Source organism: Capricornis sumatraensis, chromosome 2, assembly GCF_032405125.1.
Source record: "Capricornis sumatraensis isolate serow.1 chromosome 2, serow.2, whole genome shotgun sequence".
In the NCBI taxonomy this organism is placed as follows: Eukaryota; Metazoa; Chordata; class Mammalia; order Artiodactyla; family Bovidae; genus Capricornis; species Capricornis sumatraensis.
Genome location: NC_091070.1, coordinates 144,575,440 through 144,593,781, shown reverse-complemented (window position 1 = coordinate 144,593,781; position 18,342 = coordinate 144,575,440). Strand labels below are relative to the sequence as shown.

The 18,342-nt window shown below is 38.0% G+C and overlaps 1 protein-coding gene across 1 annotated transcript in view; it reads left to right on the top strand.

The window, feature by feature from the left end:
- Positions 1-14,836, top strand: part of PALMD (palmdelphin) — a 58,259-nt gene extending 43,423 nt beyond the window's left edge. Inside the window, exons 4-8 of the mRNA XM_068965795.1 lie at positions 6,810-6,924; positions 7,063-7,096; positions 7,215-7,328; positions 9,092-10,186; positions 14,572-14,836. Of these exons, the coding sequence (XP_068821896.1) occupies positions 6,810-6,924; positions 7,063-7,096; positions 7,215-7,328; positions 9,092-10,186; positions 14,572-14,615 (1,402 nt within the window). The 3' untranslated portion in view covers positions 14,616-14,836. The remainder of the gene's footprint in view (positions 1-6,809; positions 6,925-7,062; positions 7,097-7,214; positions 7,329-9,091; positions 10,187-14,571) is intronic.
- Positions 14,837-18,342: the final 3,506 nt, after the last annotated feature.

Below are 18,342 nucleotides of genomic sequence, written 5' to 3'. Positions count from 1 at the left end.
TACTTTGAACAATAATCTTATGACCAAGCAAATAAAGTATCTCTATAAAGTAGAACTAGTTTATGAAACCTCAGACTCTTTGAAAAAGGATATTCTAAGCACTCTTACCAAAAACCAAACTCAAGCAACTAAAGAGAAAAATGATGAAGCCTGGACTTTAATCCTGGTTGTACTGACTGGACCACTAAGCAGAGACATTCTCAGCACAGCAAAATCATTCTAATGAAGATCAGGAAAGAAATATTACCTTTAGAGGTAATGAGTCAACATTGTTACATGTTGGTAGACTCCAGCTAGCATTTCAATCCTCACTTTATTATTATGAAAAGTAAAAAATCCTTTCATACTGATTAGCAAATGAATGTTGCTTGTAAGTTCATAAGAATCCATTTTTTTTAAAGTTTTGTTCCCACAGTGGCTAATTAGCAAGGAGTTAAGAGCTCAGGCTCTACTGGCAGAGATTTGATTGCAAATTCCATCCTGCCACAGGCTGTCTGAAACGATCAGTTGCCTTTCTAGAGGCTCAGCTTGCTCATCTGTCAAATGGAACTAATAACAGTACTCATGGGGGCTGTTATGAGGACTAATTAGGCCAGTGCCTGGTAAAGTATAAATACTCAATACATATTAAATGTTATTATAATTGCTAACAAGTGAAGTGCTGTAAGGTAGGGCACAGATTCTTAAATTTTTTTTTCTCTGAATTCTCCTTTGGCCCCTAATAGCAAACTCTATCAGGTTGTTAGTCCTTGCTAATGCCACCAAAAACTGAAAGAGATAAATGGACTCCTTAGCAGCAGAAAAAATTGCCCTCTGAAATAACCCTTTCTTGGCACATCTAGCATTTCTGTGCTGTCCTTTTTCTAAGACAAAAAAATCGCACATTGGAACTGGACTGGGGACATTATCTCACGATGATTAAGGGAAGTTATTACTAGAACAGTGCATGAAACGAAAGCTACCTGCTTTCACCTAGGGAGTTCTTGAAAATAACCCTATTTTTCTCCAACAAATAGGGAGAGGAAAAATTCCAATAATGGATAGCATTACAAATCCTTTTTCGGGTAGTTTGCTTATCTAAACTGGCACAGGATACCTGCTTAACATCTCTCAGAAACTGAGGGAGAAAGGTACTAACTCATCCATCAGACCCCACCTAACAGTTCAGGAGGACCAGGAAGGACATTTCTCTTTCTCTGCTTCCTGTTTCTCACCAAACTGAATCAGCATTTCTAGGAACTCAGTTCCCACTGAGAAAAGTAATACCTTCTAAAGATGGGAATGGCAGCGCTTATGGAAATTCTAACCCATCAGCTGAAAGATAAGCCAGTGAAGGTTAGACTTATCCCCCCCAAGTCAAAAAAAAAATCAGTTTTACATATACATGTGTATATACCATAGATTTATATTTATATGTAAAACTAAAATTGTATGCACACATAAAAAATACAGGCATAGATGCACACATAAACGTGCATATACAAATGTATCTACACGTACATACAGATATAGACACGTATATCACTCCACTACTTCACTTATACTTGCTAAATTTTCTCTCCACCAAAATCTTTGGAAAAGTATTGGATGTGAGGCCCTAATGTAAGCCTTGCATTTTTGGAGCTTCAAATCAGAGTTACGTATCCACTTAACTATGAATAGTCACTGAGTCAGGAAATAAATAAGTATATATTTATATGTACATATATATATATATATATTGGAGTGGAAAATGGAAACCCACTCCAGTATTCTTGTCTGGAAAATTCCATGGACAGAGTGGCCTAGAGGGCAGAGGAACCTGGCAGGCTACAGTCCGTGGGGCTGCAAAAAGTCAGACACGACTGAGCACAAACACACAGACTAATTTATATATATAGACAGAAAGAGACTTGAAAAGCAAGTTAACCCAATTAATAATTTTAAATAAAAATAGGATGATCAAATTCTTTTCAACAAGTAATAAATTTGGATCCTATATTATGGCTAAGTGGAAGAGAAAAATAGTGAGGAAAAAGTAAAAGTATCCCAAAGACAAATACTTCAACATCCTTTATAAAGCATGTATCAAGCACCTATACTAGACTAGGCAATGTATGACGTGTCATAGGCTTGTCTACCTCAACACTACTGACAATCTGAATGAGATAAATCCTTGTTGTGGGGGTCTGTGCCCTGTATTATAGGATGTTCAGCAGCATCCCCAGCCTCTACTCACTAGATGCCAGTAGCACTTCTTAAGTTGTGAGAACCAAAACTGTCTCCAGACATTGCCAAATGACCTCAGGAAAGAAATCGCCCTCAGTTGAGACCCACTGTACTGGCTATACAAAATAGCACCTACCTACCAGGTGTAATTTGTATATTCCTTAAGAATCCTCATTCCTCAAAAGCTTGATCCTTTATCTGATATGGAGCTTGTGAGACCTCCTCTTTACTGCTGGGCTACTGCAGCACCTGCCCCTCAGAGCTCTGATCTTGTGAGAAGAACCATGGGAGAGAAGCCAATTCCCTACCCTGGGCCTCCCATTACTCCCACTGACATCCTAATCTTTTAGAAAGCTGTTTCGAAAGAAAAAACACTCTAACATTTATCCCTTAATTATATTTATGTTGTCTACAAATAATATACAGAAGTGTCAGAGCAACAGATAAAAATAAAATATTAAAGTGAGAATTTTAAGAAATTTGCTGTAAAAGTAAGCATCTACTACAGAATTTTGCAATTCCAAGTAATTAGCACCAAGATGCTTCCTTATTATTCTATTTACAGAGAGTTGGTTGTAGCTAAGTGATAAAGGAGAGAAAAGTGCGTGTGTTTGCATCTATTTTGTTTTCACGCATGCATCTGATAGGTCATTTGACAGCAGCCTCATATTAATGCAGTTTTTACCAAAGACTTGAAAGCCTCCAGAAACATTCATTAGCAGTTATTCTGATGATGTTGACAGGCTTTCAACCTCATATTCTTACAGTAACAATCTAAAGATATTCATGAGTACTGCCTGACATTACATTATCCATGGGCTTCTTTACAGAGGAAAGCAACTACAAACACCAGTGCCTTTCATACTCCCCTGAGATGTGACTGCACAGGCAGAGCGAGAGCTCTATCTCTGTACCCCTGGAATAGAAAGGAACAATGGCAGGAGAAAACCCGCATTAGCCAAGTGTTCACTATTTCTTTTATTCCTTATTAAACCCTACAAATCTGCCTGCAATGCAGGAGATCCAGCTTCAATCCCTGGGTTGGGAAGATCCTCTAGAAAAGGACAAGGCAATCCACTCTAATATTCTTGCCCAGAGAATTCCATGGACAGAAGAGTCTGGTAGGCTACAGTCCGTGGGGTCACAAAGAGTTGGACATGACTGAGTGACTAACGCACACACACACATGAACCCTACTTAACATTGCCCAGGTGGCTAAATGTTTAATTGCCCCAGGATTCAGTCCGTGGAATCCCTAACTTTCTAGAAGATTTCATCCACTCCTATGGCTATAAATACCAACTCCTAAATTTATATCTTCAAACCCAGGCTTAGTTAACCTCCCAACTTTTATACCTGTCTTCTCCAGGTCACCATTTGACTGTCTCAAATTCAACACGTCCCCCACCAATCTCCTTCCTTCTCCTTCCCAGATTACTATTTGACTACTTGCATTCACAGTTTTCCAATTGTTCAGATCATAAACATTCCAATCACTCTGGACATTTCTCTTTTTTCACATCTCACATGTAATCTATCAACATATCCTGGCAGTTCTTTCTTTGAAATGGTTCCAGAATCCAATTACTTTTCACTCTTCAACCAGCAAGGACCCTGGATTAAGCCATCTTTATCTGAATTATTACAACTGAGACCTCCATGTTTGCTTGCTCCAGTTTATTCTCCACACAGCAGCCAATGTAATTGTTTAAATTTCAAGTCCTGGCAGGTTTTTCCTCTTCTCAGAATTCCCAAAGGCATTACCATGCAGAAAACCCTGTATGATCTGGTGGCCACCCCATCTCTGACTTCATTTCTCATCATTTGCCTCCTTAATCCCTCAGCTATTATTTCAAGTTTTGAAGTGACTTTTCCTCTCTGTGCAGTACACTCCCTTTAACACTCCTGTGTGTCTCTCCCTCATTTCCTTTATGTCTCTGCCTAAATGACACCTTGTCAGAGATTCTCTATCACCACACTATCTAAAATAGAACACCCTTCCTAGGCACCCTCTGTCTCTTATATTCTTCTTCTGTTTATAACCCTTAGCTTCTTTTTTCAAGGAAATATTTCTCTTTATAAATAAATTTATGTGTGTATATATACACATTTGTTTATTATGTATATATATGTGTATATGTGTATTTGTAAGTAAATATATGAGGGGTGTGTGTGTGTGTGTAAAGTTCAGGGCTAGATTTAATCCGGGCCCATACATATATACATTTTAATGAGTTAGCAAATTTAGCCATGGCCAACTTTTTGTATAGCCATGAGCTAGAAATGGTTTTTACACTATTAAAATATTATAAAAGTTAAAAAAAATAAAGATGAATAAGCAATATAAACCATATGTGGCCTGCAAAACCTAAAGTATTTACTATCCGGCCTTTACAGGAAAAGGTTGCCAGCTCCTGTATTCATATACTATCCACTAGAATGTAGTCCTTGAGGGCAGGAACAGCTGTGTTCACCATTATGTCTCAGCATGCAGGATGGTGCCTGGTACAAAGTAAATGCTAAACAAACATTTTTAAAAGAATGGAAACAATGAGCCTTAGTGAGGTCTGGTGACTTGTCCAGGGTCACCCAGGACCTTGATAGATGAACCAGAATTCAAGCCCAGGTCCACCTGATTCCACAGCTGGAGCCTGAGAGCTTTATGCAGCAATGACTTGAGCCTTCTTCTTTTCTACCCAAAGGCTCCCCATTAGATTATCTCTAACACGCTATCAGATAATGGAACCTGCAGAACAAGACAACGGAAGAGAGACATGATGTATTGCAGAAAAACTTTGATAATAACACCAAAATAACATTTACATCCGATATCAATTATATTTACTTTTAAATATTTATTTGCCTGTGGGACTTCATTGCGACATACGGGATCTTCCATCTTTATTATGGCATGCGAGATCTTTAGTCGTGGCATACAGATCCAGTTCCCTGAGCAAGGATTGAACTCCAGACTGGATCACAGAGTCTTAGCCACTGGACCATCAGGGATGTCCCTCAACTATGTTTAATGTGCTTTCAAAGACATCACCTCTTCTTAGCTTTACCAAGTTTCTGCATCAAGTAAGGTATATACTATATCCTCATTTACATATTGCAAAACTGAGTTTCAGGAAAGTTTAAAGAATTGGCTTTTACAAGTAGTGAGTAGCAGAGACAGAACAGTCCAGATCTATCACTTGTAGTATTCAACTTTCCATGCTACCAACCGACATATAGCCCCACAACTCTACCGAAGGGCAACTGTACTACTGTGGACATGGAGGGATTTTAAGAGATTGGCATCACACATTACTAACTTCTAAGAAACCAGAAGTACTGCATTTTACTTGGAGTTTTATGATATGCAAGAGCACCTCAGCTATAAGCAGCCAACTACCAACAGTTATAGGCAGCAGGCAAGGCAGAACTTTGAAATGAAAGCAATAAGTAGAATGATCTGCTTGACCATATCTTGGACTTTTATTGGTGTGACAATAGCACAGGGATTTTGAGCTGCCAGATGCATGATCATCTTAAAGAAAGAAGTCAAGAAAACTGACAATTATCTTAGCTGACTCTAATACCCACAGCTGTCATCTCCTGAACTAGCTGCTATGTCTAAGCAGCCATCCATTGAGGCAGCTGATTTTAGAGCTCAGAGTATTTGCCTGAGAAATTATGTGTGTTTCATGGATGCCAAGGGCCAGCTTTCCTAACTTTGTGAATGCCAGTGGTAGTGTCCTTTTATTCCGGAGAGAGGTCATGATGCCACACCCTGGAATTAACTTGAATCTGACACACAGCTCTAAACTAGTCAAGATACCAGCTCAGGATGTGACAATCCAGTTTCAAATGTCTGTTTCTGTCCCTATGAGTTCCCTTACACTTTGTTAGACCATGTGATAATTTTTTTTTTCAATCTAGGAAACGTAGCCTCTATAAACAACAGCAACTGAAGCCACTGTATTAGATTTTGTCCATTTCTCACCTCTTCACTCACTATAATAGAACACTACTCACTATAATACAGCAACTTTTAGAAAACTAAAATTAAAATGAAGTGTTATTTTCAGTGTTAGGATATGCAGGGGTTTTAAGTGTTAAATAGTTACGATTTTTAAATCAAATATAATGATTATAATGTTATAAAGTGTTGCTTGGCTAGAAAATAAAATTACAATGTTTCTCCAAGTAATTTCTATGAAAACTTGGGTAAGAAAAATTGGCAATCTACAGTATTAATGACAGATGGACCATTCCTTTTGGTCCAACTTTAAACTTATGTCTCTTTGTAAAAGAAATCTCTCGATTTCATTTGGAAGTAACATTAGTAGTTGTAATGAAGAAAATAGGACCAAGGGGTCAAATATTTTACCTGAGAATCCCCCTTGTCAAAAACAAACAACTTGAAAAGTAAGTCAAAGTCAGGTATTGGGTATCTTCTATGTACTTAATGTGATGTTTGGTATAATGCTAAGTTCTTATATGGTATCTGGATACTTACATGCAATATTCCAAGTAAAGTTGATATATGGGAACTATATCCTTGTGGGCTTTGTATTTGTATTGTTTTAAACAATATAAAGTATATCTTTGTTCAGACTCAAGAAAGAGATCCAAGATCTTGAAAAGGCTGAACTGCAAATCTCAACCAATGAAGAAGCAATTTTAAAGAAACTGAAATCAGTTGAGAAGACGACAGAAGACATAATAAGGGTGAGCATTAGCTGATTTGAAAATTATGACTCCCTCCCAAAATGATTCCACAAATAGTATATAATTCTTCAAAGTATATTCACATTTAGAATTTATTTTTAAACTGTATTAATCATGGAGAATTCTTTTCTCTTATAGTCTGTGAAGGTGGAAAAGGAAGAAACATCAGGAGGTATGTCTTGAACAGTCCATGTTATGTCAAACTAAGATATTTTTTGATTAGCCTGCTGAAATTTTTCTCTATTGTAAGTATACTCTAAATGTATTTTGAATTAATATGAATTTTACAGAGTCGGTTGAAGACATCTATGCTAATATCCCCGATCTTCCAAAATCCTACATACCTTCCAGGTTAAGGAAGGAAAGAAACGAAGGAATAGAAGATGATGAACAAAACAGAAAAGGTATATAAAAACTTTGTCTTCAATGGTAGGTTCTCAAATTCATATTTTACAATATCAAATATTAGCACCTTGCTGTAATATCCTATCCTTCCAGGTTAAGTAATGGTCCATTTTACAAAGTTCCATGAGGTAAGTCACTTGTATTAGTAGCATCAATGGGGTTACAGTATTTCTTCCATGCATTTTATTCCTCAGCAAACTAGGTAAGGACAGGGAAGATAAAGACCTAAAGGAGGCAAGAAGCTCTTGAAACAAAGCTCTCTTGCTCAAAAATATTTCTCCCAACATATTCTGTGTAGTAGACATTAGAATAAGATTAAATGAATGAACAAAAGTATTCTCCCTGAGGTCAGGCATTATTTACCCCTATGTGAGAATGGTTGCGTGAAACTAATGTCAATGGCCCAGGGAAAATTAAGGCTTGTATAGGGGCAGAGAGGGAACCTTTGAATTTTAGAGTGAAAGAGAAGTGACACTTCACCTTCAGGGAGCAATCATTCATTCATTCAACAAATACTCAGTGCCAAGTTCAATACCAAGCTCAGTTTTCACACTGGGAATACAGTAGTGAATAAAACGGCAAAAATCTCTGCCCTCATTCTAAGGGAGAATAAAAGCTGACATTGTAAGGGAGACAACAGATTAAAAAATAGGTAAATAAATGAAATATATTAGGAAGCAAAAATGCTAAAGAGAAGAATAATGCAGAGAAGGTGGAAAGGGCACATGTGGGTGAGTGTATTACAATTTTAGTTGGGTAGCCAGGGAAGGCCAAGAACCACCAGGCTGGGGGGAGAGATGAAATGCAAGATGTCTCCAAAGAGGAAGATGGGGGACACAAAAACAGTCAGTGCCACATTGTAATGTTGCCCAGGATCCCATTAGCTTTACTCTGCCAGTCACAATCCTGGCCATTAGGATCCTCCCTGAAGGAGGAAACGGCAACCCGCTCTAGTATTCTTGCCTGGATAATCCCATGGAAAAGGAGCCTGGTGGGCTGCCGTACATGCGGTCACTGAAAGTCAGCACAGCTGAGCAACTGAGCATGTATACGTGCATCGAGATCTTGCCAGGGCCATGAGACAGATTGCAGCTTCCCCCAAACAGCCATTTCTCCCCAGTTCAGTTGTTTTAATACAGCTGATACTGCTCTATTTTTAGCCCTTCTTCTTAAAAGTGGGAGTGAAAATGAAAAGAAACATAAGGCATGTGATTCTAGCCTTCTTCTTGCCTCTTCAGTACCAGTTCAACATTTAACCACCTCCCAGCTATGAAAACTTTAGAACACACCTCTCCAATTTCAACACATTGCAGGGCTGTACAGCAAGGATGTAGCATAATAACATATACCTTGCTCAGCCTTTACCAACAGTAATGCACAGAGTACCATATTCTTCCTTATTAAAAAGAAAACTCTGATTCTTCCTACTGAGCAATATAAAAGAATATAAATCTGTTGTGTCAGATTTTCTCATTAGAAAGGGAACATCTTTTGGTTTCCTAGTGAAAATCCTTACCATTTGGAACAATCAGCTTCCCTTCTTCAGTCTTTCCCATTTTTTAGTAATTTCATACATCCTTGCACAAAATTCCATGTCATTAAAGTTTTAGTCTTTATATATTTAATGAATAAATCAGAAATTTTAAAAAGATTTCTCATAAAAGATTATCAACATGTATACTGGACATAAACACTATGAAAGCAAGTTACTTTACAATAGGAAAAATTGACTAAATTGGAGATCAAATCTGTCTCTCAACAGCTTTGTATGCCATGGAAATCAAAGTTGAAAAAGACTTGAAGACCGGAGAAAGTACAGTCCTGTCTTCAATACCTCTCCCATCAGATGACTTTAAAGGTACAGGGATAAAAGTTTATGACGACGGGCAAAAGTCAGTCTATGCAGTAAGCTCTAATCACAGTGCAGCATACAATGGCACCGATGGCCTGGCACCAGTTGAAGTGGAGGAACTTTTAAGACAGGCTTCAGAGAGAAATTCTAAATCCCCAACAGAGTACCACGAACCTGTATATGCCAATCCATTTTGCAGACCTACAACTCCGCAGAGAGAGAAGGTAACTCCTGGACCAAACTTTCAAGAAAGAATAAAAATTAAAGCGAATGGACTGGGTAATGATGTGAATGGATCCATACACAACATGGACAATGGACTTGCAGAGGAGAGAGGTAACAATGTCAATCACATCAGCCCAGTTCGGCCGATACCTCATCCCCGATCAATGATTCAACCAGCAGAGGAGATGCCCCACATCCAACAAAAGAGGCTGATGACTCCTTGGGAAGAACCAAATGTAATGCAGGACAAGTATACTCCCTCTCCAAAGGCAGGACTGAGTCCCAGCAGAGAACTAGTTGAGAAGTCAGAACGCCAGGGTTCTTCACCCCCTTGCCAGGAGGATGAGACAGACATTAGATATAACATTGTTCATTCCCTGCCTTCTGACCTGGATGAGAAAGAGCCCGTGACAATGATTTTCATGGGGTATCAGCAAGCAGAAGACAATGAGGAAGAAAAGAAGCTTCTGACTGGGTATGATGGGATCATCCATGCTGAGCTGGTTGTGATTGATGACGAGGAGGAGGGTGAAGGAGAAGCTGAGAAACCAGCCTACCATCCCATAGCTCCCCACAGTCAGGTTTTCCAGCCTGCCAAGCCAACACCGCTCCCGAGAAAGAGACCAGAAGTCAATCCTCATGAAAACACAAACCATAAATCTCCCCATAAAAACTCCATATCTCTGAAGGAACAAGAAGAAAGCTTAGGGAGCCCCATCCATCATTCTCCACTGGACGTTCAAATAGCAGGCGATGGGACTGAGGATCCATCCTTAACAGGTAACAAACATGACAAGGCTTGTCACTGCTGTTTAGTCATGTGACAATCGTCTCTTTGTGTTGTTACCAAGCCTTCTTGCTCTCAGCTTTTTCTGACACTTCATAGACTAGCAGATGCTAAGATTTTTTTTAATTAATGTTGATATGAGTTATTATCATCATAAGCGAAGTGAATAAGTCACTTCAAAAGAGAAAGAAGGTGAAACAAGAATCTGTTGCCTTATTTAGGTATTGCATTGATTGACCTTAGTAACTTGAAATTCGCCTTCTGCCATGGTATGGTACTGTGTATGGATGTGTTTGAATCACTATCACGTTGTCATCAATATCAGATCTTTTCCCAGAAGAAATGAAGCCAGCCCTTTTTCTGTGCCTCTTCGTGGTTTAGATTTCCTACTTAAGTTAACAAATTGCCTTAATTTTGCAAGAAAAAACACAAAATAAATTTTATTTTTAGCATGATATTTTATTACTTTGCTATATCTTGTTTCTCTACACTTTTATAATTTTAAGAACTTTATGTCCTTCATTTTTCTACATTTCACAAAAGGTATCAGTTTATTCTACATTATAATATTTATGTCACATAATCTTCCCTAACTTAGACATTTTATTTTTTTATTTTCTAAATATTTGCATCCCATACGTTCTCATTCCCTGTAAAGTTTTATAGCTATCTAATTTTTTTAGTATTGAATAGAAAATAACACTTTTTCTACAAAAGTGATAGCTCATCAATTTTATATTCTTTATTATCACTTGAATATTGTATTCTACTTATTTATGAACAATAAATAAAAACATAATCAAACTAATTATAATAGCTGTACTTACCATGCCTAAAGACATAAATCAAATTATCCAGACGTAAGTACTGGATCTGTGAAAGGGATAGTCATTTTAAATGTTCTAATGAGAGTATTCTCATTAAAAAGCAGTAACTATTAAGTCCCAGCTTATCCAGCAATCAAAGAACCTGATAATCTTGTAGAACTGTGGTACAATTAATTGGTAGGACAATTCAGAAAGGATTTTTCCTCTGTAACCCAGGAACCTAGTCTTAGGTTGTCAATGATACAATAAAATGGACCTCTTCCCTTTCTATTAAGTAGTTAAATTAGGCATACCAATTGTAAATTTGATTATCTGAAGAATTTCTAACCTATTGGTAAGTGTACACTTACATTATATGACTTCCCTGGTGGCTCAGACAGTAAAGCGTCTGTCTACAATGTGGGAGACCTGGGTTCCATCCCTGGGTCAGGAAGATCTGCTGGAGAAGGAAATGGCAATCCACTCCAGTACTATTGCCTGGAAAACCCCATGGACATGGGGTCGCAAAGAATCGGACACGACTGAGCGACTTCACTTTCCTTTCCTTTTACATTATCTACCTAAATCAGAGTTTAATGGTGTGTCCCCACAAAAGAAACCTACTAAAACTAAAAGTTCCTCTGTTTTGAGAATGAGCTTTGTTTATTGATCACATTTTGCATCTTAAATCCATTTTTTCAAGAATAACACAGAAAACTTAGAAAAGAGGCACACACTCTTTATGGTCAAGAGCAGTGGCATTACCCACTATAAAACCTCCTATTTTTTAACTTGGATGTTAGCCAGCTCCTCCTGAACACCCTTATTCCTTCTCCCCTACTCGTGTCAACACATTTACCACAGAGAAAAATATAGGAAGTGACTAATGTTTCCAGACAACACTAATCATGCCGCGGAGCTAAAATAATGAAAACAGGAAGACTTTTCCAGACAAAGTAACAATACAAAGTTATGTTCTATCAATCAAAGCATCTTATAAACAGAATCCTCCAAATTCCTTGCTTTCTATCATAATACTGTTTTACGTTCTTGTTTTCTAATTCAGCGTGTGGATTACAGAACTGATATTTTTAAATGGGTGTTAAAAATAAGTATATCATATTGACCTCAGGGTCATCCATATGCATAGAATTTATAGCCACCCATGCATTTTAATTTCACAAGCACCAAGTAGGTTAAGCTCCTCTCTATCCCCCTTCCCCCAAAATGCATATTGATACTTGGAAATCCACCATTTAATTCAATTCCTTTATTTGTGGTATAGGTGCCCTACTAAATATAAACATTCCTAGTAGGCACAGTAATAGTTAAGAACTATAAGTCTCTTTCATTTGTGCAAATATTATTATCAAAGTCTTATCTAATTTTTAACTTGGAAAGAGCATGAAGGAGAAAGAAAGATGGAGAAAAGTGGAACCCAGGGATCCTAAAGACCCGATTTAGTTAAAACTTTGAACAGGATGAGACATGACAAGAAAATTTAGGAAAAGTTACGTCCATTTGCTAAAGTAAGTATAACGGGTCATGTTCAAAATATCTGGTTCAATGCCAGATACATCCACCAATGTGTGGCCATGTCCCGCTTTACTGGGACTTTATTACTATCCCCACCAACTGAACAACTGGCTCCCTTTGGTAATCCTCACCTACCTACTTTTGTACTTCTAGCTCTGTTCTCCCCTCTTATAGATGTCAGTGGCATTTCAGAATAAATAGGTAGGGAACCACAGCTCCAGGGGATTCACAAGCTATTTGTGCCAGAATTGCCAACCTGTGGCAATGATTAGAAGCCAAGGGATACTGAAAGTAAGGAAGCAAGCTCTCTTCTGTCAAGTTAAAAACAATCAAAACTGTGTCTGGATTGCCATAGGGAGAGGAAATAGAGATCAGAGAAGAATAGAAAGGAAAAGTAAAAAGAGAGGTGATAACTCAGGTTTTTTAGCTGCTATACCAATGGGCTTTCTCATTGCCTGTCCCCACACAGCTACTTGGAACTCAACACCGTCTACTAACCATAAGCCTAAAGAAAGAAATAGCAGCCTCTAACAATCTAGAATTCTTTTTTTTAACCTTAAGAAATGGGACAGTGAGTTACTGGATTGTTTCACTCCTGAGGATGCAGACATCCAGGATGTCCTTTCACAATTCATTGAAGGTCTATAGCAACTGGGTAGGCCTGCTTTACTGAATCTAAGTTGAGTAGTAGTTGTAGGGAGGAGACTTTGCCCTTGCCTTAAAAGAGACCTTCAAAAAGTCCCTTAAAATGGACTTTGCCCCTGCTCTTATTTTGGTACGGGAAAGGTAATGGTACAGGAGAGGTAATGGTCCAAAGGCTCAGAGTAAACACTATAAAGACTTGCCTTCTGCCTTCAGTTTGCTTCTTGATGTGGAGGTACACTCCTGTCATTAGGTTTCACCATCCAACATCTCCCAGCAACTGGGACCATCTTCCTGGCTACAGAGCAGAGGAAAATTATCTCAGCTGGTCCTTAAGTCAAGGAAATAGTCTTGATCCTGCCACTGAAAATAATCCTTTCCCTTAAAGTTCCCAGGCAAATAAAGCTCTTTGGCTTCATTTAATGACAACATTTCATGTAAGTATAGCGACAACAAAATTGACCATGGTCTCGTTATAGTGTTGGATCCCGAACTTTCCCGTATTTGTGAAAAAGAGCTTCTTAGAAGTAGGGTCACTTCATTTTTCAATACAGAACTAATATATAACTATGAAATGAGAGAATATGATTTCCTTTTTGCTTTTTTTTATTAAACAAAATTTTTCAAACAGCTAAACACCTAGTTCTTGGGCAATATTACACATGAATGTAATGACTGGTGCCTTGAAAGCATCTCTCAACTTTTGGAACATGACTGAGGCAGCTATAATCAGGTCTTAACTATTAAGAGCAGTGTTAAGAATTTTAAATCTTATATTTTTTAAATGGCTTATATATCTAATACATCATTAGCAGTGAAATATTCTCAAAACGATAAATTTGCCATTTGAAAGTACTTATATCTTGACAAAGACATTTCATAATGACTCCAACTCCTAATTACTAGTTCACAGTGTTTCATTATTTAAAAAATTTGTTCTTGCCATTCTATACCTAAGGTTGAAGCCCCTTTCGACAACTAGATTTGATAAGTTAAAAAACAACCCACCCATCATGAATTAGGGCTTATATCAATGCCTTTTTCTCTTTAGTAGTACGTAGCTCAGATGCACAAAACACAGTTGTTGACCCATAGCTATTTATCTATGGCTAATAGTTTTAATGTGCACTAGTCCTGTATTTACTCAATTTATGCTGTGTTTGCTTTATTAATATTTGTAGAAATAGGTTCCTTCTAGTTCTGAACCTGCTTCTTCCCTAAGTTAACCATAGCTTATTATTTCTACTATCTTTTTATGCTACTAAAACAATGCTCACATTGTTGGATAAAATCATCTGAGGTATGTTTCAAACTTTCCTGCAATCTATGAAATGGTCATTTAGAGTAAAAATTAAAGCTTTTTATAACTCTCTATTTTTTTCTTTATTTTACAGCATTAAGGATGAGAATGGCAAAGCTGGGGAAAAAGGTTATCTAAGAGGTGTACCATCTACATAAACATCCACTGAAGAAGAAACTAAGAAACATTTGCAGATTTCTCTTCTGGATATTTTGTTTCTTTTTCCTAAGATACAAAAAATTATAATTATAGCCATATTATGCCATGTGGATAAGCAGAAGTCATTATTTGAAAAAATTCCAAAAAATGCTGGGGAGAACAAAAGCTTAACTTTTCCAGTTACTTGATATGCTTCAGTGGAGGGGAAACCAACGTATTTTTATTGTATTGATACCAAAGCATTTCTAATAAGAGCTTGTTAAATTTACAAATAAAGTTATTTAAAATAGCCCAACTATATTTTATTAATTGACATTGTAATTTTGCTAACACAAAGACTGAGGGATTATAGGAGGTCACTGTGCCTTATCACAGAAATATTCATCTTCAACTCTGACAAGTAAACATGCCATCCCAAGTCAACAAGGACTCAGGCAACTACATCCCCTATCAAGGAACAATTCAATTGAGACTTAAAGTTCTTTGCATACATTTCAAAGCTGCATGCAATAATTATCCTCTTATTTGGGGACTGGACTTGGATTATCTTATTCGTGTACATGACTTTAAAGTTGATAACCAATATGTTTATTCTTCTTGAAATATCTTCTTTCATTCATTTCGATGTGAATTCCAGGGTACAGTGACTGATTATGGCCCAAGGCTGTTGGATGGAGGACTTCTTAAATTCTCAACACAAATCTGGTTTAATGTTCAACCAGTCCTTATAAATAAGTCAGAATCCTAATGCTAAAACCTACTAGTAGAGTGTACAACACTTAATTCCTAAGTATTTTTGCCAAGATGTTAAATCATGATTTGGAGGATACTCCCATAACAGTTCTCTCCTACTCTACCTTCTTATTCTGTCTTCCATCCAACAAGCCTCCAAAATCCACTCAAACACATCTTCCCTTGGATTGCCAGTGCAAATTACCCAGGTCCTGCCAAGTCTTTCAGTGAATAGTCTGTTTTTCTCTCTCAGGGAAAACACTGAATTTCCCTGGTAAGTCCATGATGAAATTATCTGAGCTACTGATGTGGAGGTAATGAGCAGTAAAAGAAGCAGATCCTGATGAGGACAAGAATTTACCTGGGGAGCATCAGCCTCAGATGATTTGTTTGCAAAGGGCAGTTTTTCTCTAAGAGGAGAGAGCTCCTCAGCTGGCCTGAAATGTTCTGGGAAACCTGAAGGGTCAAATTTCAGAAGCACTTTCACAGAAACACCCCTATCCCAGGTCCAAGGGTACCATTCCTTCTCTTTCATGCCTTTGGCTTTAGCATAAATAACCTGTCAAATCTGCACATTCTTTCGTAGCTCTGTCATCCTCGTGAATAAATCACTGGGTTTTGCTTTTGTACACAAAAATTTATTAGAACAGTGCTTAGCACCAAGGAAGTGGTCAACAAACAAATGAATGAGTAAATAGTTCAGAAGGGGAAAGATGTAATCTCCAAGGGAGGCTTTGTAACACCAGTTGGTCACAGGCAACATGAGCCAGAATCTGACTGGCAGATCATCTAGCCACTCACCGTGAGTCATGGACCAGGGCTTGTACGTAGAAGTGGCCCAGCATAGCCAGAAGGTGTGGGAGGCAGGAGCTGGCCTTTGGCCTGGGGATGAAGCTGGAGCTGCTGTGAAACTGGCTGCCAGGTGAGCAGGATGGGGCTTGAGTGCAAACCTGGAGCTAGTCGGTCAGAGCTGCTGAGGTGAGACTGGGCCATTCACATACCAATCCACTGGTCCCTGTACTCAGTGAGAAGGAAGGAAAGCTGGAAAATGGAAGTGAGGTGCCTTCTTGCCCTTGCAGCATCCCTCCAGTACTCTCTATTGACAAAGTGTAACATTGGGCTGCCCTGGTGGCTCAGACAACAAGGAATCTGCCTGCAATGCAGGAGACTCAAGTTCAATCCCTGGGTTGGGAAGATCCCCTGGGGAAGAGAACGGCAACCCACTCCAGTGCTCTTGCCTAGAAAATCCCTTGGACAGAAGAGCCTGGGGCACTACAGTCCATAGGGTAGCAACGCGTCAGACACGACTGAGCGACTTTCACGCCTTCTACAATTGCTTCAGCTAGCAAAGGAGAAATGCTTACATAACAAAGCAAGACAAAGAAGGTGGATGTGGAGATGAGGCATGAAATAATGAAAATAAAGATGAGGCATTAAACTGGCACCATCCAGCCATTTTTCTATTCAGCTTCCATATTTATCCTTCTACATGTATTCAACCATTCAAGCAACTAAAAAAACAACTGTTTCCATCTAATAAGAGGCAGTTATCCTTTATACAAAGAGCTCACCTTCTCCCCGAGATGAGGAGACACATGCTCGAGTTGTTTTATCTACAGTCAACCATATTCAACATTATTTCAAAGAACAGCTTTGGATTAAGAGAAAAATTCAGAGGATGATATAAAGTTCCCATATACTCCTCACCCAGTTTCCCCTATTATTAACATCCTACATTCATATGGTACATTTATTATAATTAATGAACCAAAAACAATACATTATTATTAATTAAGGTCTCATAGTTTATTCCAGAGGAGGCAATGGCGACCCACTCCAGTACTCTTGCCTGGAAAATCCCATGGACGGAGGAGCCTGGTAGGCTGCAGTCCATGGAGTCATGAAGAGTCGGACACGACTAAGTGACTTCACTTTCACTTTTACTTTCATGCATTGGAGAAGGAAATGGCAACCCACTCCAGTGTTCTTGCCTGGAGAATCCCAGGGACGGGGAGCCTGGTCGGCTGCAGTCTCTGGGGTCGCACAGAGTCAGACACGACTGAAGTGACTTAGCAGCAGCAGCATAATTTATTCAGATTTCCATAGTTTTTACCTAATGTACTTTATCAATTCCAGGACCATATATGGAAAACCACATTACTTTTAGTTGTCATATCTCCTTAGGCTCCACTTGGCTATGACTGTTTCTCAGACTTTCCTCGTTTTTGATAAGTTTAACAATTTTGAAAATTGCCAACCAGGTATTGTATAAGATGTCTCTCTACCACAAATGATCTGATGTTACTTTCCTGATTAAACTGAGGTCATAAGTTTGTGAAAGGAAGACTAAAGAGGTAAAGTGCCATTTTTATCAGATCATATCAATGATACATACTTTCAACATGATTTATCACTGTTAATGTTGACCTTGATAAACTGGCTAATATAATTTAGTCAGATTTCTTCACTGTAAAATCATTCTTTTTTGCTGTCTGCATTGGCAGGAAGTCACTACGCAGAGCCCACACTTAAGTAATAGGAAGTTAGGCTCACTTTCCTTGAGGACAGAGTATCTGTATTAGTTATTTCAAATTCTTCTGTATAGATTTGTCTGTTCTCCTTCATTTGTTGATTTATTCAATCATTAATTTAAATCAGTATGGGTTCATGGATGTTTACACTACTCGAGTTACTTATTGAGTTCTCAATATATTAATGCTATAATCAATTAAGAAGAGTCTAACTCAAAAAAAAAAAGTAAAGTCTATCTCTGATGCTACTCTTTGGCTGAAAACAGACATTTTTCCTTCTCAAGATTATTATTTCATGCTATGCTTTTTTTCCATTTCTTTACTTTCAACCTATTCGTCCCTTTATATTTTAATAAATCATATCATGGGTTTTACTTTTTTATCCATCTGACCTTCTCTGCTTTAACTGGAGTTTTTAGCTCATTAACATTTAATGTAATTAT